Raw genomic sequence first — 23,843 nt, forward strand, 5'->3', positions numbered from 1 at the left:
CTCCGTTTCACAGCTCACACCCACCCGTCTTGAAAACCCCCCAAGCTCCTCCCCCGCCCGCCTCGCCCCAACATTCGCACATGCGTACACTCAATTAAGAGAGTTTAGAGCGCTCCCCCCTCACCCGGTCCCCACGCCCAGCTGCCACGCAGCCAGTCTTCCTGCCCTTTTTCGGGCCGCCGGCTTCACTTTTCAGTAATACGCATGTGCAAAACGGTGCCGCCCGGCAATCCCTTAGCAGGCAGGGGTGGGGCGGCAGGCGGGACCAAGTTTCTTGCGCACGCTCGGGACATGCGCAGTACGAGGGCTGAAGCGCCAGCTGTCGATTTGGAAGTTCCGGGGAGGCAGCGCATGCGCGAGTGTACGCGTTGCCGGCGAAGAGGGGAGCCTGACGACTCGGAAATTTGAATACCACAGTAGCATGGAGTGTGACCTCATGGAGACTGACATCTTGGAGTCGTTAGAAGATCTAGGGTAAGACTGCCAGGGCACGGGTCTCCCAAACCCCACACTGCCGGCCCCCCGGGAAAAGCTTCTCCGCTCCAGTCGGAGACACCTGCCTCTCCACGCCGCACCCCGTGGCTCCCGGCTGTCGCCTCCCTCTGGCTCCGGGACCCCAATGCCACGTCCACTGCCTGCCCTGCCGGCTCGGGTCCCTCCAGCTGCGACGCCCCTAGGCCTGCCCTGTGCTCCCTGCAGCGGACTTACCCGTAGCGTTTGTCAGTCATGCGTGTCATTGTCTGGGCTCCGGTTCTCGCCAACCCCCTCCGCGAGCTTTTCTCCTTGCTCCCCATCCTCCTGCCCTACCCCCTCACTCGAGACCTTGCCAAAGTTGATTCTCTGTTTTCCTACTTGTCCTCCAAACTTCCAGCTTCTGTCTGGAGCCCCTACTCCTACCCCACCCCACTTCTCGCAAAAAAATCTCCTTTGCCCAGTCATCTCTGCATGCACCCAGCCTGCCCGAAGCCACATGTCTGTACGCTGCGTTCTTGCCGCTAGCCACCTCCCTTGTGCACCTAACCTGTCACCACCTTAAGGGGAACCACTAGCAGATTCCCTTGACTCTGACACTACTTCATTGAGTCACCATTGTCCCTTACCCTCCGAGTCGTCTTGACCCGCACGTCCCTGCATATTTTTTGTGCATTTTGTCTATCTTCTTGACAATTACCCAACCATAATTCATCCGTATCTAGAAGCTGGAAATTGGGCTGCTTATCTCACTGGGTCACCCAGATCAGTGTACTCTAAAACTTGAGAACTTAGAACCTCTTGGGCGAAATGTGGTTCCAGAAACAAATTGTATGATTAAATACTTGCCTGCAGGAACGGTGTCCAAAAATATATGGATTTAGCTAACTGTAGTTGTAAAGTAACAAGTCCTTTATCAAAACCTTCCACTAGGCTTTTCCATGACGGGGAAACCTTTCTTCTTTAGGAAAGGACAGCGAGAGGGTTCCCAAAGTCTGCCCATTTAATAACTTGCTGTCCTGGTAGAAATTTTCTGGAAAGGAAGTGATAGTGCTTATCATCTTTCTTTGTCAAAATGAATTACTGTTGTTCTTTTCTTTGGAACTTTGAATTTTCATGAATATTCCAGACTTCAGGGGGCTTATTTCTTTGATTAGAGCACAAGTAAAAGTCGGGTTCAGCGAAATGGTCTCTCTTTGTGGACATCTCAGACTAGCTTGCTTGCTCACACATGAAACCATTCATTCAGTAAACATTCTTGAGGAACATTTGCTCTGTGGCAGTGTTGGGCTGAGCACTTAAAGGTACAAGGTGAGGTGGAAGAGAAGTTCACACTGAGACTCTGCTGTGGGGAGAACTAAGGAGGGTCAGGAAGAGGAAAGGAAATGGGAAAAAAAAACTAGCAAAGGAAATGAAGTTCTGAGCTTCCCGGAAGAAGTGACACTTAAGATGAGAGGATGGAGTAGAATTCTAGAGGATGAAGGTAAACTTTATTTAAATTTAGGCAATCAGCATGGAGAGAGGTCCCTTAATGATTGGTGACAGATGCTGTTTCTTCCCATTATCCTTCTTTTACCCTCTTTTAACTATGTTTTTCTTCTCTTGGGTACTATAAAGGCCATTGTTACTGCAATTAAACTAATCAAATAAATAATTGAGATGGGTTGTAATGTGAACCATGGGATTTTCTGAAAACTTTGCTATAAATTGTAACTGTCACTGCTTAGTTTGGTGGCATTCAGTCATTAAAATTCAGGCTTAATTGATGTGTACTTTCAAGGATTCTCTGAGAAATATTAGAATTAAATGACTGTCCTTTATCTCTAACCTGGCCCACAATAGGAATAAACTAATAAAGTCTAAATGTTTAACACAAAGAGAAATGTCTAGGCCTCGTCTCTTTATTCCAGTGTCTAATAATATATGGTTTTGAATCTAGATGCCAGACTATATATAATCTCATTTTTTGTGTGAGGTTTTTTCCATTCTATTCAATATATAAACATATAATTATATTCTAACAGGATCAAGTGATGTCATTTCTCTAATATCTCTGTACCTCTAAATATTGAATTATTTTAAGCATATTTAATGTATCATCTTTAATAACCATTTTTATCAATATTTCATTTAAAAGAAGATAAAACAACTTTCTGAAGTATATATATATTTAAATTACTTTGAGACTGACAAAATCTAATTCTAGCTATATTCTAGATTGGGGTTCATTAATACTGTTGTCTTTCATGAATGTTTCAATATTTAATAATTTTTAAAAATTACATTTGAACCATTTACAAATGATTAGGGTTCACTTGCACCAGTTCACCCAAACATCAGCTCACCAGTAATTAAGTTAATTTTGACATTTCTCTGGTCCGAGTATAGTATGTCTTACTAATCTTAATTGTCATTAAATACAGAAAAAGGAAATGATTAATTGTAAAGTTTTTGCTTTTGAAGAAAGTCATTAAAAACCTAACCTCATTGATTTCCAGGAAAATTTATAGAAAAGATTAACCTAAGTTTTATTTCTGCAATAGTAAACTATAGTATAATTAGCTATTATTTATTACTCTAGTTTTAATTCTCAATTCAGTTAAAGTAAGAAAATAAACTTCTGTACAAGAACTTTCAGTAAATGTACAGGAGTTGAAATCATTTAGTAGTCTGTTATATGTGATTCTATGAAACATTCACATGTACTTTGAAGGGCTGAGCTTTTTTTTCTAATAGTTTAATATAGCTCTGAATCTTATTTATATTTGTCAGTTTAGAAATTGGTCATCATAACATATGTATTAAACTATTGCTTAAGTATACAAATAACACATAAATATATTGTATCTGTAATATGTTAGATGTGATTTTACATTCTTCTGAAGTGTAATTTCTTACTCACCAGTTACAAGGGTCCATTGTTAGAAGATGGCGCTCTGTCTCAGGCAGTCTCTGCTGGAGCCAGTTCCCCTGAGTTTACCAAACTCTGTGCTTGGCTGGTATCTGAATTAAGAGTGCTGTGTAAACTAGAGGAAAATGTGCAAGCGACTAACAGTAAGTAAACATTCAGTTTTAGGTGCAAAATTTGAAAATACAGTTAGGGTATTGTCAAGTGAACATTATCAGGACTGCAGCTGAAATTTCAGTTCTTTGTAAATATAAAAAAAATTTGTAAAGAAACCAAATACTTTTTTCTCCTATATTATTTTTAGAGATAAGGTGATTCAGAAGTTGAAAAACCAGAATGTAGTCATACAACTATTAAAAATTTGTGGAAATTGAAAAGACCCTATTACTGAGATATGGAAAAATGGAGACCAGGATGGCACACATGAACTTTTTATTCTTTGTAAAACATGACTTGTAGATCTTAAAATGGTGGCTAGAACTAGAAATTGGGATGTTTTTCTCTTAGGCTTACCAGATTCCAGAATTATGTATAGCATATAAAGTAAATGGATTATAACTCAGCTATGCATGGGGAGAAAGAGAGTGCTATATTAAGAAGCTTTCTGTATCATAGGAATGTATTGCTAGATACATCACAGCCAGATCCAGCACCATCAGATTTATGGTGTTGATAGCTGTTTTATATTTGCCAATTTTGTTATTGCTTTAGCACTAATTCGTTGATGCTGCAAAAGAGGCAAAAGCTTGGAACCTGACACTCCACCGTCTGGTTCCCTCTTACCATAGGTAAACCTATAATAGGAGACAAAGAAAAATGCCCACCTGTTAACCCACCTTATGGAGAACTGTATACATAATCCCTTTTTTTTCCCCCACAGAATTTTGAAAAGCTCATTCTCTTGCATGTTTAGTGTATTTAATGTGTCCATGTTAGTTGCATCCAATTCTAATTATTAAGGAGAGTATAGTGTAACAGTAATGATAGCAGCAGCTTACCCTTACTGAGCACTAGCCTCTTCTAAGCACTTTACTGTGTTAATTCATTTAAACCTCAAGGCAACCCTGTGAGGCAGGTTTCATCACTCGTACATTAAACAAGGAAGAACAAAGAGGTTAAATACATCATCTGAGGTCACACGGCCAGTAAGTGCTACATGCTGGATTCACTTCCAGCAGTCAGGTTTGGGAGCCGGTGCTCTTAACCCTGCCTCTCCGCCTGACATTTCACAGGTCTTAAGAACCTTTAAAAACACCCCTACTAGATGGTCACTGTTTATAGCCTGGAGCCCCTTTGTTCAAATGAAAGCATTTTATAGAAGCCAACATATAAAACAGGTAAAAGTACAGCTGCTCTAGTTGAAGCTGAGAGGGGGTGCTCTTAGCACAACTCTCCCCTCATCCTCACCAGCTGACTCTGAAGGAGTTCTTGGAGCTCTGGAGTTCACAGAACGCAGTTTGCAAAACGTTGGTCATACGTTCTTCCCATTTTACAGATGAGAAAATGGACCCACGTGAAGTGACTCTCAAAGAGTCTTAGTTAATTTTTGCCCCTCTGTGATATTGAATAGAGAACCATCAAAAGAGTAAGGAAGAAAGAGCATTGTTTTTCCTGGGTTCACCCAGTGGACTCTATACTTGACATCTTATGGGAATACAGAACTAGAAGTCATGTTCGCTATCTTCAAATTTAGTGTAACTGGTAATATTTAGGCACAAATGAGAGAACTGGAGACTAGTGCAGTAACTGAATGTGTCACTTTGTGGTTTGCAGTGGGGGGGAATCACTGAGTGCAGTAGTACTTGGGGACCGTTTCATCAAGGAACAAGACCACTGGGCTCTGATGGATAGGTGGGATTGATAGAGGGGGAAAGGATAGAGGGCATGTCAATCCCAGAGAATAACTTAGATGAAAGCCCAGAAGTGGAAATGAGACCATTCCTGGGGCAATGAGGAGAGCAGCCTAGCGCAAATAGAGGGAATATTTGTAGAGCTAGTAGGTGACTGCTACATACATGTAGTAGCTGCTCCTACATAACAGTATGCTGGGAAAGGCAATCTTTTATGGCAGACAGAAAAAATTAGATTAGATGAGGCAGAAATTAGGAAGCCACTAAAGATTCTCAAATAATAACCTCATGAAAACTGTTTAAGAAAGAAAATTGGCAGTGGTGTGAGAAAGGATGAATTAGAAAACAAAGGAAGAACTTGTATTAGGAGAATCCTATTAAAAATTACAATTTATGTATACATGCCAATTGGAAAAACAATCATTTTTATTAAATAAGGTTATTTTAATTCTTAAAAGGCCCGAGTGAAGCTGAAGAATTCCAGCTTGAGGTGAGTGGGCTCCTAGGGGAGATGAACTGTCCGTATCTTTCACTGACCTCTGGGGATGTGACCAAGCGCCTTCTCGTTCAGAAGAACTGCCTCCTCTTGCTCAGTAAGTTATGGCCACTGAATGTAGCTCTTATTTTCCACGACTACTAAACTGGTTGTTACTGTTTGTTTCATTATGGATTTAATTCAGAATACTACTTATTTTAAAGAAAACTTTGTAACTTCCAACTTAGAAGCTAACGGCGGGCCTGTGCCCCGGCAGCAGTGTTGTTTTGTGATTGTTACCCATTTGTCCTTCAGCTTTGCGGGTACTCAGGCTGTGCTTCACCAAATGTTTAAGTGTGTGATCCTTAATCCTTAGTGTTCTAGACTGGAAGCACATTTTAAAACAGACTAGGAAGATAGTGTGGAGATAATGAAGATGTTTTTTAAAAATTAGTTTAAAATATTTTGTCTTGTTGATATTTGTGGTTGGGTAATTTTGGGGGGAGATTTGTTTTGTTTGTAAATATGTCAAATTACAATATAAAATTTTCTGGAATAGTACTTGGATCGTTCCTGTACCTACTGATCATTCTGAGAAATAAATTATGAAAAGTTCTTTCCTTCCATGTTTTTTATATACTAACTACTATTTCTCTCTTCACCCTGAAAAACAGTAAGTAGACTCACAGATTTTATTGCCTTAAATAAATTCCTCAGTAAACCCAACCAGTAGTCTTAACTCGTAATTTTTGTAGCATTCTGAGACACATTTAGATTAAGCTTTGGATAACTGAATATTATAGTTATTATTTGGACAAACACAATTCAGAAGATTCTTTAAATGTTTGTCTTTACAGCTGTACTATGGTTTTTGAATAATGATACAACTCTGCATTTGAAGGTTCAGTTTAAAAAAAAATGTGTTCATAGCCATTATACTTAGACACTGAGTTATTCCAGAATCACTCTCTTAACTTCCCCTTTGTCAAGTGATTGGGGGAGGGAGGTGATATGCACATAAGGTTAGAAGTTGCTTTAGGTATTGATATTGCTGCATATAATTCTTATGCATGCGTCAGTATCCTTCACATTGTGTATTTTCTATAACTGGCTCAGCCGCAATAGACTCACTAATTCTTCCTTGGGTAGTACTGCTTATCCTTACTAATACCTAATATTTGTCACTTAGAATATGTTATCTTATGTAGGAAGATAGCAGCTGTATGGAAAGCTTGGTAGTGACCCTGAAGACGTAATTCTTCCGAAGAGCTCAGAGTTTGGCTTTCTTAGTGCTGATACTTACAAAAACCACTTTGAATATAAATCTTTATAAAACGCCCTTAACTCTTTCCTGTTTCTTAAGCAGACTGCACTGAACATTATTATTTTGGACTCAGGGTCATAATTATAGACTTTATTTTAAAGTGGTTTTTTTTTAGGGGTGCTTTCTTTTGGTAGGGAAGATTGGCCCTGAGCTAACATCTCTTGCCAGTCTTCCTCTTTTTTTTCCTCTCCAAAGCCCCAGTACATAGTTGTATACCCTGGTTGTAAGTCCTTCTAGTTCTTACATGTGGGATGCCACCACTGCATGGCTTGATAAGCGGTGCTAGGTCTGCACTCAGGATCTGAACCAGCAAACCCCAGGCTGCAGAAGTGGAGTGTGAACGTGACCACTATACCACTGGGCTGTCCCCATAGACTTTATTTTAATGTGTTATCACCTCAAAAGCTTGTCAAGAATATACTGCTGTCTGCTGTGCAACTAAATGACTAAATCAACTAAAGTTACTCTGCTCTTGGAATTCTTCATACATACATATGCACCACTTGCTTCCCTCCTCTTTGTCTTTGCCTCTGCGTTTCCCCCTTTCTAAAATATTCCCCTCAGTTTGTATCCTCTCTTTCGTGCTAGTATTTATGTACATGTCCTCGTTCTCTACTCACTCTGTGTAAATATTTCTCATCTTTCCAAGTATCAGTTGTCACATCTTGATGCTATAATTTTACTTACTTCTTCCAGAACCCTTACCTTACTAATTTGAATCTTTTAGTACATTACAGTTGTTAACAAAATAGAATAGTCTTTGAATAAGTGGCTGAAAAACTCTTATGTGTCAAGTTAAGAACCGTTTTGGCTATTCATTGGCCGTTCTGATTGTCAGATTATTTCCCTTAGATAAAATAACTCGGATATCTGAGTTCCTAATAGGTGAAGAACTATTAATCTTTTTATGCATGTATTCTTTATTCCTAGCCATATGGTCAATAGAGATAAGCTTTTTTGTTTATTTTGTATTAAATCTCCAGTGCCTTTTCCTAGTACTTTGAACACATCAGTTACAGCTAAAGTTTTTTGATGATAATTGTATTGATGAACTAATTTTGTGAATGCCTCAGCTATGTTGTCCCAAATTTAGAGAACCAGTTTATTAAATCATAATATATGACTTTGTAGAACTGGGGTTGTCAAACTTTCTTAAAGGGCCAGATAGTAAATATTTTCAGGATCATGGGCTGTAAGGTTTCTGTCACAACTAACTTAACTTTGTTGTTGTAGAATGTAAGCAGCCATAGACAATATGTAAATGAATGTGGCAGTATTTCAATAAAACCTTACTTACAAAAATAGTGATTATTTTCATGACAGTGAAGTTTCACTATTTTGATCTTTTAACTCATACACTTTGCTGTATGGAGCATGTTAGGATTTTATTAAACCCATTTAGAATGACCTTTCTAGAAACTTAGCTGTCTTTATTGTCCTAGAATAGGAGTTGTCAGCTTTTCAGAAATGATCTGCCAAAATTATGACCCCTATACTTCTAGCATTATAGGAAATGAGACATTCAAGTTAATCATTCTTGTACTTCTAATAGGACTTAAGAGCCCAGAAGATGTATTTTTCCAAAACTGTCTTCCTAACGTTGTCAGAAGGTTCTCACTTTAACACATAATCTGAAATCCTGAGATCCAAATGATTGTTAATCATCTTTTATAAAAGTTTAAATGTGTTTGGGAAGGTTAAAGGGATAAGGTTGAATATTTATACCTTCAACCGAGTTACCTGAAGCAGGTTGCAGCCCTGGTTATATCTGGCTGAAATCAACACACAAGGGGATGATACTGATACAAAAGGACTCTGCCGAGAAATGATTGGCAAGTTTTATTGTTTGTTTGTTTTTCAGAGGAGGGGGTGAGAATGAGGAAAGTAGGGGGAAATGGAATACTGAGAAGAATATAGATGGAAGAGGGTTTTTTTGAACAGCTAGAGAGTGACAGTAGGCTACAGGAGACCATGAGAAAGAAACTTTTGGGAGTTGAGTGCCTTCCCTCTTCTCCTGTAAGTTAAGCTTTGACTACTTAAAATGTTATTGTTTCACGCCAGTTCTGAACAGACTGCCTAAGTATTGGAAGGTAAGAGGGCAAGATGGTTATGTTACTGGTGCGTGTCAGTGGTGAGAAGTGAAAAAAAATTAACCTTTTTAACTGTCGTTGAAAATTGGCCACCTGCCACCTTTTGCAGATCTGTTAACAGATGCCAACCCCGGTTCGGGAGATTCCTTAATAGTGGAATGAAAGAATCCAGATTTTTAGATGTGATCTGCCTTGATCCTTTGGGTTCAAAGAAGAATCGCTTATTTTTAAATCAATCTTTAAAAATGTATGGGTTAAATACGTGAATTACAGACTCATCTTATATGTTATGTCATTTGCAGGTAAAAATGGTTTTCCTTTTTTGTTTTTATCCATTCTTGCAGCTTTAAAAGTTACCTATCATTAGGTCTATAGAATTGTAACTCCAGACTTATGACTATTAACTGTAGCTGTATCTCATTTTGAAATCTTATTTTGTTTACTTCAGCATACCTCATCTCAGAACTAGAAGCTGCCAGAATGCTCTGTGTGAATGCTCCTCCAAAAAAAGCTCAAGAAGGAGGCGGTAGTGAGGTCTTTCAAGAGTTGAAAGGCATATGTATTGCTCTAGGAATGTCCAAACCTCCAGCCAATATAACTATGTTCCAATTCTTCAGCGGGATTGAAAAAAAAGTAAGACCTTTAGTACCAGATTGTAGTGTATTAAAGGCATAGTCCTACAGTTGTTTGAAATGAAGCAAGTTAATTTCTCTTAATGGGAACCTAATGTGCATATTATTAAGTAATTGTTACTAAGTGAGTTTTGGGTTTTAAATCCTCGATACCTTAAAGAGAAATTAGTATTTTACTTTTTTTTTTTAACATATTAGCATGTTTCTTTTTCAAAAAGGAAACTTTACACTTTGATTTATAAGCTGAAATGAGCTAGATATAATGTAAAAAGAATTGAGACTTAAGTCCTTTTTAAAATTATTTTATCATTGAACTTTGATGCAATTATTTTGAAGATCTTTATCATTAAGTGTTACCACCCTCCTCCCCGTTGACTGGACAGAAAAGGATGTTAATATTTTTGGGTTTTAATCCAGTCACTTCGAGTCTTATATGTTTCAGTTGGCAAGCTAGATTTGTTAACTGCTGACACAATCTAGTATATGAAAATAAGTCAATTATTTTTATACCTCACATTATCAACAGTTGAGTTTTTTAATATAATTGATTAGGAACAAGCAATGTTACTTAAAAAATTAATGAATAGAAGAGAATGATATTTCTTATAGCAGAGTTTTTCTCTATATGCATGTCTGCCGGACTCTAAGAATTGGTACATTTGCATTGTGGTGTAGTTGGACACCGGGATGCACAAACTTGGCTGAACTCTACAGGGGAGCAGCAATGTATCCATAGTCCATATTTTTCTGTGTGTTCATTCATCCATTCAGCACATACACATTGAGTGCCCACTAGGTGCAGTGAAGGAATCATGCTTCCGTAGGCACATGAGGAGTGGGACAAGTGAGTGTCTTTATCATGTGGGTCTTGTACATTTCCAAACGTCCTCCACCTTTTCCTCTGTCAGGAATCTTCTTTTGATGGCAAGATATGATGGGAATTGGGAAGATGAGGAGGATCTGTTTACTTTTAGATTTATACATTCATTTATGTTTTTGTGTCAGTTAAAGGAAACATTAGCAAAAGTTCCACCTAATCATGTGGGAAAGCCTTTACTGAGGAAGCCAATGGGACCGGCCCACTGGGTGAGTAGTGATCCTCTTGAGTAAATTTCATAAGGAACCATCTATCTATCCCATGATATTTGTGCCGACACTTACAGTTTGAGCTTAATTTTTAAGGTGTGTTTTCTAATCTGTAGTTTACTAAGTGGACATCCTTAGAATCATTTTTGTGAATCTTAAGATTTATGCAGAATAATTTTATTTGTGTTAGAAGCACTTACCTCATAATTTATAAATATTTTACACAGCTGATTAAAATAACTTGAAATTCGGTATGACGCGTGTTTCTAATTGCCAAATGGATTTACCTTCAAGCCAAAAACTTCAGTGATCTAAGCTTCACACAGTGAATTATGGGAAAGCAAAATGAGAATTTTGTACTTCACATATTCTTTATTATGTTTTGAAACCACATTATTTTGCCTATCGTTTCGTTAATTTATTGTTATAACTTTCGATATTATATTTATTAAATAATTTATTTTGTGCTAAGTGCTGAGGATTCAGTTATGAATGAAACAGACACAGCTTCTTCTCTTTTGGAACAGAGGGTCAAGCAGATTTAAATTCTAACTGGTTTTTTTTTTTAATTTCATTTCAGGAAAAGATAGAAGCAATTAACCAAGCTGTAGCCAATGAATATGAAGTTCGGAGAAAGCTGCTAATAAAACGTTTGGATGTCACTGTCCAGTCTTTTGGCTGGTCTGACAGAGCTAAGGTACACATTAAATAATTTAAAAGAGCAGAGTGTTTATAGACATGATCCTTAAACATTGCCAGCCCAGTTTAGATGTAGTAACGACTACAAGAGAAATACATAGGAGACACACACAGGAATTTTTCTCTAGTGAGTTGCTGAGTAGCAATTCTTTCAGCTATTCAGCAATAATAAAAACATTTATTTTTCAATTTTTAAAATATTTTTCAACAAAATTGTGTGTTATAAACCCTACTAGAAGTACCCATTGGTAAGAGAAATGGAAAGAGTATCTGAATTACTAAAATAATAAATTGTTGAATTTTTTGTTTATTATACTGTAAGCTAACAATTTAATTTACTAATTAAAGTTAGAAATACTGGCCTTTTCAAGACCAAATATTCTGATCTATTTATAGAGAATTGGAGAATTTAGTTAAGGCTTAAAGTTTTATTTCAGCTTAAATTAGATAACCCAGGCAAAGGTCTTGGTCATTCAACAGATATTTATTAAATATCTACTACATGATCAGTAAGTAGGAATTAATCGGCGCAGTTGATTAATCTGACCTTCCTAGAACCCTGAAATGGAGCTAACCCTCGAGTTTATATGGAGGTCGGTCCAGCTGTGTTAGTATTAGATGTTCCCTTAAGAGTGCGTTCATTTTTGAAAGTGGATTTTTCTCTGAATTTTTGGTAATTGACTCAGAATGTTTTTATTTAGTCTTCGGTTATCTTGCTAATATGTTAGTTTCACCTAAAATCTTTAAACCTTAGCACAGTCCTACTTGGCTGCTAAATTGTTGAGGTAGATGTTTATTGAGTTACAGTATTTTAGTATTGGAAAGGAGTCTTAGACAGTCTTAACTCACCTCATTTTGCAACTGAAAAAATGGAGACCCAGATAAATAGGAGGCTTTGCCTAAGATCTCATGGCTAGTCAGTAGTAACACCGGGAGTAAATTGTTCTCTTCTGTGACTGTTGTTTAGGAAATACCAGTCCTTTCTTAAATTTTCTTTGATAAAAACAATCATTTCACTCTCAGCATGGTAGATATACTTCCAAAACAGTAACCTGCAACTCTCAGCTACAAAACATATGATTGATGAAAGTTCACTGACCAGTCAACACACTGTGGTTCTGGTCTTGGCACGGCCATTAATGGACTTTACAGCTGGCATCCTGATACAGTGTGTCTGAGTTCCAGCTTACTCTCCTCATTTCTGACATCTTTAAAATGCCGTCTTTTAATCTAGGTAATATTTAAGATCTTTTTGAACTATATAATACACAGTGATTCTATGAAATATATAAACATCCTGGGGAGAGGATAAAGAAATATACAAATTAAGTTGCACAAATTTATTGATTGTTTCGTTTAATGGAATTTATGTACTAGTATCTCACTTTGAAAGTTCATTTTAAATCACTTTTTAGAAATTACTTTGATATGCACAAAGTGAATTTTTGTTTCCCATAATGAAATTTATGTACTTATATCTCACTTTGAAATTGCATTTTAAATCACTTTTATTTGAAACATATGAGAAACCATTTTCTCAAAAGTTTTTGTTTACATTCAACATTGATTGAGCACTTATAGGTACTATAGTGACTGAAAGAAAAAAATATGACATATTATTATAATTTTCATAATGACAATCTTTTTATCCTTTTAATTATTAAAGAAGGTTTTTTTAAATGAAGTCACTGATCATCCCTTTGTCTTAACCATAATAACTATTTTCATTTTAGTAGTCTCTTCCTTACTTTGTCCATATGTACAATCGTAGTAAACATACCTTTTTATGTCCTGTTTTTTCACATTATATAATCTAAACATTTACCATCAATATTTGACTACCTGCATATAACTGACAGACTTACCTGATATTTTTTGTTCTTGTGCTATTTTGCTATGTGTTGTGGTTGTAGTTGTTGTTTCTAAAATTTAGGTTACTTTAATTTGCATTTATTGATTCCGTGTGGAAAAAACGTTTAATATTTGTTTGAATATATGTTCTCTTGTGAACTTTCTCTTTATATTCTTTGGTCATATATCTTTTGGGAGCTTGTGTTTCAAATACATTTAAAGGATATATTCAAGTTTCCTAATTTCTCAGTGATCTTAATCATTAACTTAAACTTCTACTAAATAGTTAAAGTATAGTCCCTTTTTTAAGTTTATTATTTATAATAGAGGGAAGTATTAAATAAGGGAAGTCACTTTTACAAGTGTATTATGTTAAGAGCATAATTAGTACAAATTAGTCACAGCTAACATTTTTTATCTCATAGTAAGCAAAATGGGAAAATTAGAAAACACAATTGTTGAAATGGGCTCATATTCTTATATTTAAACAGACAAGATGAATATATTTGATCTGAGACCTGTGGCAAGGGGAACATTTTTACCTTCTCAGCCCCACAGTCCTAAAAGGAAGCCCCCTACCCTTGTGTCCCCCTCCCACCCGCTCCCTGCCATCCCTCCTTCCTGTATCAGCAAGTCTGACAGCTGTACTGTGAGATAGTTCTTGACTAGGTAGGAGCAATGGTGAGTATGTGACTGTTTCCCTCCCTTCTGGAGCCTAGTAAATATTGTCATCAGACATTTTGGAGATCTTTAACTTATTTAATATGAATGTTTCTATGCCATTTTGAAAATTGACATTTGTCTTTGAACACTTTCTTTCAACAGAGTCAGACAGAAAAATTAGCAAAGGTTTACCAACCAAAACGCTCAGTCTTATCTCCTAAAAGCACTATTTCTGTTGCGCATCTTTTGGCTGCAAGACAAGACTTGTCAAAGATTTTAAGGACGAGCAGCGGCTCTATAAGAGAAAAGACTGCCTGTGCCATCAATAAGGTGACTACAATACCTTTAATTTTCTTTCAAATACATTTATTTCTGTTTATAAAGTAAAGTAGTTTGAATATCTTTCTTATCCCCTAGGTGTTGATGGGCAGGGTGCCTGACAGAGGAGGTAGACCCAATGAAATTGAACCTCCGCCCCCAGAGATGCCGCCATGGCAGAAAAGGCAAGATGGCCCCCAGCAGCAAGCAGGAGGCCGAGGAGGAGGGAGAGGTGGTTATGAACATTCATCATATGGAGGACGAGGAGGTCATGAACAAGGAGGAGGGCGAGGTGGACGTGGTGGCTACGACCATGGTGGCCGAGGGGGAGGAAGAGGAAATAAGCATCAAGGAGGCTGGACAGATGGAGGGAGTGGAGGAGGAGGTGGCTACCAAGACGGTGGTTATCGAGATTCGGGTTTCCAGCAAGGTGGCTATCATGGTGGCCACAGTGGTGGCTATCAAGGTGGCGGTGGTTATAGTGGCTTCCAGACATCTACGTATACAGGAAGTGGATACCAGGGTGGTGGATACCAGCAGGACAATAGATACCAAGATGGTGGGCACCATGGCGATCGAGGCAGTGGTCGTGGAGGGAGAGGTGGTCGTGGAGGGAGAGGTGGTCGCGGAGGCCAGGGAGGAGGTTGGGGAGGAAGGGGGAGCCAGAATTATCACCAAGGGGGACAGTTTGAACAGCACTTCCAGCACGGAGGTTATCAGTATAATCATTCTGGATTTGGACAAGGAAGACATTACACTAGTTGAGGCTACAGAACCTTACATTTTGCTAGAGCTCAAGTAATAGAAACTTAGTTTCAGAATCCTGAATCCAGCATAGATTTTGAATTCATGTGAGACCACAGGTGGCAGGCAGTTTCCTGCGTGGCATCAGCATTTGTAGGTCTTCATTCAATTCTGTTGGTTTTTTTTTTTTTTAACAGACTTGCATAGTGCTGTTTATTTGAGAAACACATCTCTCCTTTGTATGAAGAACTTTTTAAAAGGTAATTAAAATTGCCTTTAATTGCCCAGTAGACTAATTCCACAGTCAGAACATGCATACTTTTTTGAAGAAATTACTTGAATAAGTAGTTTTCATGTTTTCAATATGCAGTTTTGAAAATGAGGATTCGCCTAGATTTTTACAACTAAGAAAGCTTCCTCAGATTAACAATCCATTTATATGCGTTTTCCTCAAAGTCTTCTAATGCCTGTTTTCCAAGCACAGTTCTGCCCTGATTGGCTTTTTTTCTGGAAAGATGATGCCGCATTTGCTTCACGATAGGCCTTTTAGGTCGGTTCCTATTAAATGAGCTCTTCTGCAGATAGCACATTCAGTAGCCTTATCCTTTTGATGGAATACTGTACCATATGCTCAACTCTGAAAACCTTGAACATGGCCAAAACCCATAAAGATATAAAAGCAAACTCAGTTGTGAACCTATAGTCCATGTAGGCATTTAGTTAAGTATAGCAACTCAAACTGACCTGCATCCATTCAACACAAGTTCCTCCTTCAACCTTATTTTTACTTGAAACCTGCTAGAAGAAACAGCAAACTAAAATTTGTTTTATGCACGAGTTAATAGCACTGGCTCAGCAAATACAAGTTGGTTTGCTTTGGACGGAAGGCTTTTTTGTAATGGAAGAAATGCACTACCAAGGAAGAGGACAAATTTTTGCTTAGTGCAGGAGGCCCTTTCTTATTGCTGCAGAAAACAAAAGCCTGGCTAAGTTGATGTTTGACATTCTCCTTTACTGAAATCTACATGACGCTTCTTGCTGGGTTTTTGTGTACGTAAACATTGTCAAGCTGTGAAAGAAAATGGCTGGAGGTGTGCTTTGTGTGAAAGGTGAGCAATAAAGTATCTGTACGTTCTCTCTTTGGTTTGAGTTTTATTTTAGCTACTTTTTTAAACTGAATTATTCTGGTCACTTGCTTCAACCTTATGTGCAAGGGCTTTGTTCTCCAAAGATTCTCGAGTGTTTCCTTGAGACGTACTTTGTAGTGAAAGATAGCCCTTACCCTAAAACCTTAAATAAATTGAAAAATAGCCATTTCCAGATTTACCTTTTACCATAACATGATAGCTAGAAAACTTCACTACTCATCTCTGGCCGCTGGGTGTAGCTGTTGCTACACAATGTATTAGGCACAGAAATTAATGGCCCTAATATTTTAGGGCTTTTTTGTTTTGTTTTGTTTCTTCATTTTTCCTAAGAATGAGGAAGATTTTTCTTAAAAAGAAGTGAATTGAGAATATAAATAGATGTTTGTAAAAAAGAGAAATAGTATATCCTTTTCCTACTAAATTGGGCTTTTGAGAGTAAAAAATCAACTGTCTTGCCATTAAAAATATTCTATTTGCTATTGAGATAAGCACATTCTTTTGATAGCTAAAACCATTTTTGAAAGCCTCCCTTGATCATTTTGTTAATTTTACCTGTTTATTAGATTTTTTGGCTAGCATTTACCATACTAAAATGTTCAAACTTGAAGACAATTTAAAATTCTTTCATTTATCATTAAAGATTTTAAGTTCTGTCTTGAAAGTTGTAAGTGTTGGTCTCTTTACTTAACACTGTTAACTATGTTTAGTATGTATAGGAGTTTCCTAATAGAAATTGTCAAGGTTTACCTATCAAAATGCTTTCTTAGAATGCGTGCACATTCACTTTGGGGTTTGTTTTAGTCTGTTTTGTAGCCTCAGATGCCACAGTATGTCTGATGAATGTTTCATTTTTTGACAAATATAATTTTGATTTATTTTTATTGTTAAATTGCTTTTCCAATATGAGCATATGAGAGAGCAAATTATATATTTCCCCATGATGGCTCTAAAACTTGCATCTTCATTTTCTGCTTCAGACAAGAATTTTTTTTCACATTATAATCTCATAAGAGAATTGTCTTTTAGTGTCTCTTCTTCCACGTAGATTAAGTTCTCTGGAAGTAGGATATTTCAAACCACCAGTTAGTTTTGTTATGATATTAAAATAAAGCTCTTAGATTTTGTATAGAGTATGTCTATTGATTTTACACACGTTCTTAACCTTAGCCTGTAGTAAATAATGACTTACTGGAGTAGGGAATGTGGGGATTTCTTGGAGAAACAAGAGAAACCAATTTTTTGGGAGGGAGTTTCTGACATTGAAATCTTAAAATATTATCTCATAAACAGAAAGACTGAGACACACAGTACCTTTGTTAGTGCTTTGTTTCCAACCTAACACCAGGAACTAGAACAGGATGTCAACATTCTCTATGAATATTATCAAGGATGTGCCACTATCATTTTCATTTTTTGCTGTAGATCCAAACCCAGCTAGTGCCCAACTGTGCCAGGCATAGAGTTAAATTCTTGCTAAGTGAAAGCATTTGAAGCTATTTCCATGTATATTTACTGTTTTCCCACTGCCCAAATCACATATTCTTGGTTTTTTTAGATTTTGCCCATTATTCTGTCTACCTGTATTATATCTTTTTGAAAATAGATTTTAAATATGTGTAGATAATTATCTTCCCCTTAAGTAATTTGGGTGGTGTTTGATTCATTTGGTTTGTTTTTTGTTTTTTGTTTTTTAACAGAGCCATTGGGTTTACCTAAATAAAAAAATATATTCATCACAGGGTATCTAACATTATATAAAACTTTTTTTTCCTGCTTTTCTTGTTTTCTCTTATTCCTCACCAACATGGCTATAGTCACTAGAAATGCTCTTGTTGTTTTGGTTGTTTGTGTGCAGTAATGTATCCCTATGGTTCAGATCACTGATTGAAACAGGTCTGCATGTCAGTGTTTGAACTCACTTATTCACGGGTGCTGTTAGTCACCTGCAAAATTATGTTGGTAAAGAAGTTGCATAAACGTAGCTGCTGGCATGAGAACTTCCACAGTAATCATTCACTGCCTACTAAATGTAAGTGAAGAAGCCTAGGTGGGAGTAGAAAAAACGTTTTAACATGTTCCCTAGGAATTTGAAGGAAAAAAATCTTGAAAAAAATCTATTAAATGACCAGTATTTGTTAATTATGTTAATATACTTTCTTGAAGAAAAAAGGCCTGTAGTTCAACTTAATAAACAGTTGAATCCCTGTTATATTCCAGGCACCGTGTTGGGCATTTGAAGCACAAAGATAAGTCAGAAAGTCCCTGCCTTGGAAAATGTCTGGTTGCAGAGCCAGAAACATTTAATTGCATAATTTGGTACAAAGTGAAAGTTATGCCGTGTACCACGACAGCATACCACGACAGCACAGTGGTCAGTATTGCTCATATGAGGTGGAAATTGGCAGGAGAAATTGGAAGGGTTGTAGGGGCCAGGTAATAGAGGCCTCTACATGTACCTTCCTAAGTAACTTGGAGTGTGCCAAGTCATGTAGCGTGGTCAGACTTGGATTCTGTATAAATCATTGGCTAAAGAATAGAGAACAGATTGAAGGAGGGGAGCAAAGACTGGAATCAGAAGCATAAAGCTTAAACTAATGTAGTGAAAATAAGGACAGAGAAGGGACAAATTTGGGAAATATTTAGGAGGTAAAATTATAGGACTTCATTAGTTGGGATGAGAACAAGAAATTTAGTATGACTCCTCGTTTTTTGTTTTGTAATTGAGTGAATTACAATACAATCAAAATTATAAGAAGGGGAAAAGGTATGCTGGGGGAATGATCTCAATCTGCAACTCGGGAAAGTGCGTGAAGACAGTTTTGGGAATGATCGGTATCCAGTGATTTTGCGTTGAAACATTCAATCAGCGTAATGATGCCGTATTAAATCACCCAAGAGGGGGGAAAAGAGCATGGGACCAAGGATGGAATTTTGGGGAATAATTTTTAAGGGGTGAATGAGCAGGGTCACAGAAATAAGAGAAAAACCAAGAGCACAGTAGCATGGAAGTCTAGGTTTTGTTTAAAGAGCAGTGATTTATTACTGGTCGTTGAAAGCAGTGTGGGCACTACTGTTAACCCATCTCCCACGGGGAGAATGAAGCCCGGGATGGTTGCATAGACTGCCCACAGCCTTGTAGCTAGTAAGCAGGGGAGCTGGGATCAAAGCTAGGTCATCTGGCTCCATAGCTTAGTAACCAGCAAGCAACCAGGTGCTACGGAGACTCAACAAGCCAGGGCTTAAAAATATCCATTACAGAACCAACGCTGATGGCCTAAGTGGTTAAAGTTCTGCACTCTCACCACTTTGGTGGCCCCGTTCAGTTCCCGGTCGCGGAACCACACTGCTTGTCTGTGGGTAGCCATGCTGTGGTGGCAGCCCACATAGAACTGGAAGGACTTAACAACTAGAATATATAGCTATGTACTGGGCTTTGGGGAGGGGAAAAAAAAAGGAAGGTTGGCAACAGATATTAGCTCAGGGCAAATCTTTCCAAGCAAAAAGTATATATATTACATCTCGTGATGTTTCCAAGAGCACTTTCAGAATAAATACTGAAGCGTTTCCTGGAGTTTCAGGAAAGAATGAGACAGGAGAAAGTAAGTTTTAACTACAGAAGCTTCACTGAGGAGGGAAGGACAGAATAAAACAACTGTAAAACTTCATGGGGTTAAGTATTACACTCTGAAAGTTTCCAAAAAGCCAAGGAAATTTTCAAGAAAATGTAGTAATTGAACATCTTTAAGAACCCAGAAGTGTCAAGTGTAGAATTCTTTAGGAAGTCAATGTGAACCTATCTAGCATTGACTGTATCTTAATGCTGTTTTTTATGTGGCATTTATGAGATGGTTGAGATGAGTCAGGTTTTCTCGGGGAAAGGTGTGAAAGTACTATCAAGTCGTCCGAGCAGGTAGGTTTACTCCCAGTTGTGCACAGCCTCCAGCATTTCCCCAGGCCTTAGCCCACACTGTCCCTACTGGCTCCTAAGCCTCACCCGCTTGGGAATCCTTTCTCTCTCAGTAGTGACCAGCTCACGTGGTACAGCAGACCAATGGCAAGTCGACTGCACTAATGTGAAACTACAGAGAAACATGTTTCATTCTAACTAATCCTCACTTATCAGAAATTAATGAAAAAAATTTGAATGAAACAAGCAGAAAGTAAATCCCAGCCTAAAGGGAAGAGTGAGGGCTGTTGTCGTCTTCGTTACAATGATGGTGAAATATAGTTTGCAGTCTTGCGGTGCTGCTGTCATATCAGTTAACTTCTTACCCGATTATTTAAGTGCTTACTATGGAAAGACAAAAGCAATAGAAAGTATGTCCCCCCTCGAGGGACTTGCTCTAACACGAGGACAATGAGATAGGTGCCCATATTAAAATTTGAAAGCACTTTGCGTGTTTTGTTTTGAGGGATGAAACAAATGCTGGCCTAATGTTTCATTTAGAGCACCAGGAAGCAGGTGATCTGGATTCAGAATTCTGGTGCTCTAGCCATGTGACTTTAAGCAAGTTATTCAACTTAGCTGGACCTTAATCTTCCCTTCCAGGTTCAAGTTTGGAACAAGTGTCACAAAGAAGTGTATAGCACTCAGTTCCCCTTCCTACAACTTCAAAACCCCCTAGGATATCCCAATTGCCCACATATACAGAGCCTTTGATGGACAATCTGCTTTGCATCTTTTTGCTTTTTAATTCTAGGGGTTTTTCCTAATATAAGCATCTTTTCCGTTGTATTTAGTGTGTGACTGTTTGGAACAGAGCAGCTCTGCAACAACCCTGTCAAGGACAACAGAGGGTGAGGTGAAGATTAGGAGACTCGTTGCTCATTGGCTCATGTCACAGCACTCTTTTTATATCTCTTCCATTCGTTCCCTGTAGTTGGTCACTGTTTTTCTTTTTTTCATCAAAAACAAAGTAAAATAAGGTAGGATGATGCCTGTGATTTAGCAAAGTGTTTTCCAAAATGGAACAATCAATAGTACACAAAGTCATTCCAAAGGATATGCTGCTTGGATGGATTGCTCTAAGGAAGGGAATCAATTTCCAGTCCTCATCTTCCACAAGTACTCTCCCAAACCAGCTGAGAAAATAACTTTCTCCACTTTATCAAAAAAAAAAAAAAAAAAAACCCAAAATGCATCTCCTCCTGTGAACTGCTCCAGAGTGGAAAATCCTCTGGGTGCCAAACAGAGACAATTCAAAACGCTGGTTCAAGCAAGTCTCCTTTAACATCTCTTCAAAGCATCTAAGCCCTTTAAGTCCTTTTATACTTACTTCCCTTAAGGATCAAATTGGCCTGTCTAGGGATATCCTGAGTTCAGAGCCACAAAAAGAGTATTGGTTAGTTATATGGTGGGGTTTTTTTTATATATAATTAGGCTATTTTACAAAAACCAAATCTATTAATATACATTGGATAAAACTCAAATAAAACGTCAAATGACTTCTTTCAGATTCAGGGGTCTTTATTCAACAACATAGTTAAAACTTGTTTTATCAAATCATGTCATGAGATATCTATTCGAATCACTGGCAAAGCTCATTTCATTTTACAGCAAACAATGAGCTTATTTAAATTTATGGTAAAACATTTTGTATATAAACTTAAAAATGTGCAGGTGAGCAAAAAGGCTTGAAGACCACCGACTGGTAAAAGTTTCCATGTGTGTCTGAGGAATCCTTCATTGCTAATGCATTGTCCTAGACCAGAGATGCAGAGATGTCTCTCTGTTTATGGGACAGAGACAAGACCCCTTTTGAGAATGTCATCTCTGCTATATTTGAAGTGTATAGAACACCACCTTTGAAGTCATTTTAGCCATAGGAAAAAGAAAAGTGATGATGTGAGGTACTGCAAAGAGGACTATATTAGGAGTTCAGAAAAAGTGGGTTCTTGTCTCAGTTCTGCTAATGACTCAGTTCTGTGATTTTTCTGTTGTATTAAGTGATGATTAAAAGTGTGACTATGCATTCTTCTGCAGACATTCCTTAGGAATTTGCTGCACGGGGGCATTTGTCACCCTCGTTCACCTTGCCTCAGTTTGTTCCTCTGTGACACACACCCTAAGGAATTTTCACACCATTTCGTTATTATTATTTAATTTTTGAATAGTAAGAGACAGAAGAAAGGAAGTTTTAACTAGTTACAGAAGCTTCACCGAGGAGGGAAGGACAGAATAAAACAACTGTAAAACTTCATGGGGTTAAGTATTATCCTCTGAAAGGTTACAAAAAGCCAAAGAAATTTTCAAGAAAATTCAAACGGCTCAAAATTCAAACAATAGAAAAAAGGTATTCAATGAAGTCTGCTAACTTTTGTCCTCGGCCATACGGTTTCCCTCCCACAGACATCTAATTTGTTAGGGATGTGTGTGTGTGTGTATCCTCTTTCAGAGATATTTTAAACATATAGAGAGTAAATATATTCATTCTTTTCCCCCATTTGTATACAAATGATGGCATGCAGTACATACTATTTTTCATCTTGATTTTTATTTAAAATTTATTTTGGAGAGCTTTCCATTTCAGTTCATAAAGAGTTTCTTGGTGACAGCCTGGTGGCGTAGTTGTTAAGTTCACGTACTGCTTCAGCGGCCTGGGTTCATGGCTTCGGATGCTGGGCGTGGACCTACACACCACTCATCAAGCCGTGCTGTGGCGGCATCCCACATACAAAATAGAGGTAGACTGGCACAGATATTAGCTCAGGAACAATCTTCCTCAAGCAAAAAGAGGAAGGGCCAATATTCTTCATCAAAAAAAAAGAAGTTTGGGTTTTTTTTTTCCTGCTGAGGAAGATTCTCCCTGAGCTAACATCTATGCCAGTCTTCCCCTACTTTTTTGTATGTGGGACACCTCCACAGCATGGCTGGTAAGTGGAGTATGTCCACGCCCAGGATTCGAACCCATGAACCTGGGCCACTGAAGTGGAGCACGCAGAACTTTAACCACTCAGCCATGGGTCTGGGCCCAACTTCTTAATTTTTTTAACATCTGAATGGTATTACATTGTATGGATGTAATAATTTATTTAACCAGGGCTTTACTAATAGATACTGGATTATTTCCAGTTATTTCCTATCACAGGTAATACTGTTGTGAAAAACCATGTTCGCTTTCTACTTCTCTTGTGTCCAAGTATATCTTGAGAGGTCACAAGTAAGAGCCTGAATTCTGGAGACATACTGCTGGGGTTTGAAGCTTGGCTCCACCACTTAATAGCTGTGTGTCCTTGGGCCTGTTACTTAACTTCTCTGTGCCTCAAGTTTCTCATCAGTAAGAACTCAGATTAGTGAGGAGATTCACTGAATCGCCCTATGTAAACTACTTGGAACAGTGCCTGATATACAGTAAATGCTGTATTAGTTACTGCTAGTACTTCTATTGTTATCATCATCATCATCTTTAGGATAAATTTTCAGACTTGGAATTACTAGGTCAAAAAGAAAATACATTTCTAATTGTGATGGATATCACCAAAATGGTCTTTATCAAGCTTCCAGATTTACATTTCCAACAGTGATGTATGAATAGAATGTCTATTTCCCCACACTCCACACACCAAGAAAGTATTTAAAATTTT

General features: G+C 37.8%; 1 protein-coding gene across 1 annotated transcript; it reads left to right on the forward strand.

Moving 5' to 3' along the window:
• The first annotated feature begins 263 nt into the window (after positions 1 to 263).
• FAM98A (family with sequence similarity 98 member A) lies at positions 264 to 16,246 on the forward strand. Its single transcript, XM_023619247.2, has 8 exons — positions 264 to 474; positions 3,377 to 3,525; positions 5,688 to 5,822; positions 9,567 to 9,751; positions 10,756 to 10,836; positions 11,417 to 11,533; positions 14,212 to 14,379; positions 14,467 to 16,246. Exons 1-8 carry the CDS (start codon positions 422 to 424, stop codon positions 15,130 to 15,132), a joined length of 1,554 nt encoding a protein of 517 aa, XP_023475015.2. The 5' UTR covers positions 264 to 421; the 3' UTR covers positions 15,133 to 16,246.
• The last annotated feature ends 7,597 nt before the right edge of the window (positions 16,247 to 23,843 follow it).

This window comes from Equus caballus, chromosome 15 (genome assembly GCF_041296265.1).
Source record: "Equus caballus isolate H_3958 breed thoroughbred chromosome 15, TB-T2T, whole genome shotgun sequence".
In the NCBI taxonomy this organism is placed as follows: domain Eukaryota; kingdom Metazoa; phylum Chordata; class Mammalia; order Perissodactyla; family Equidae; genus Equus; species Equus caballus.

Excerpts from the sequence above, each read along its gene's own strand:
- FAM98A (XM_023619247.2), top strand. The coding sequence starts at position 422 with ATGGAGTGTGACCTCATGGAGACTGACATCTTGGAGTCGTTAGAAGAT. Across the intron at positions 475-3,376 it reads GAGTCGTTAGAAGATCTAGG|TTACAAGGGTCCATTGTTAG; the intron begins GTAAGACTGCCA and ends CTTACTCACCAG. Across the intron at positions 5,823-9,566 it reads GAACTGCCTCCTCTTGCTCA|CATACCTCATCTCAGAACTA; the intron begins GTAAGTTATGGC and ends TGTTTACTTCAG.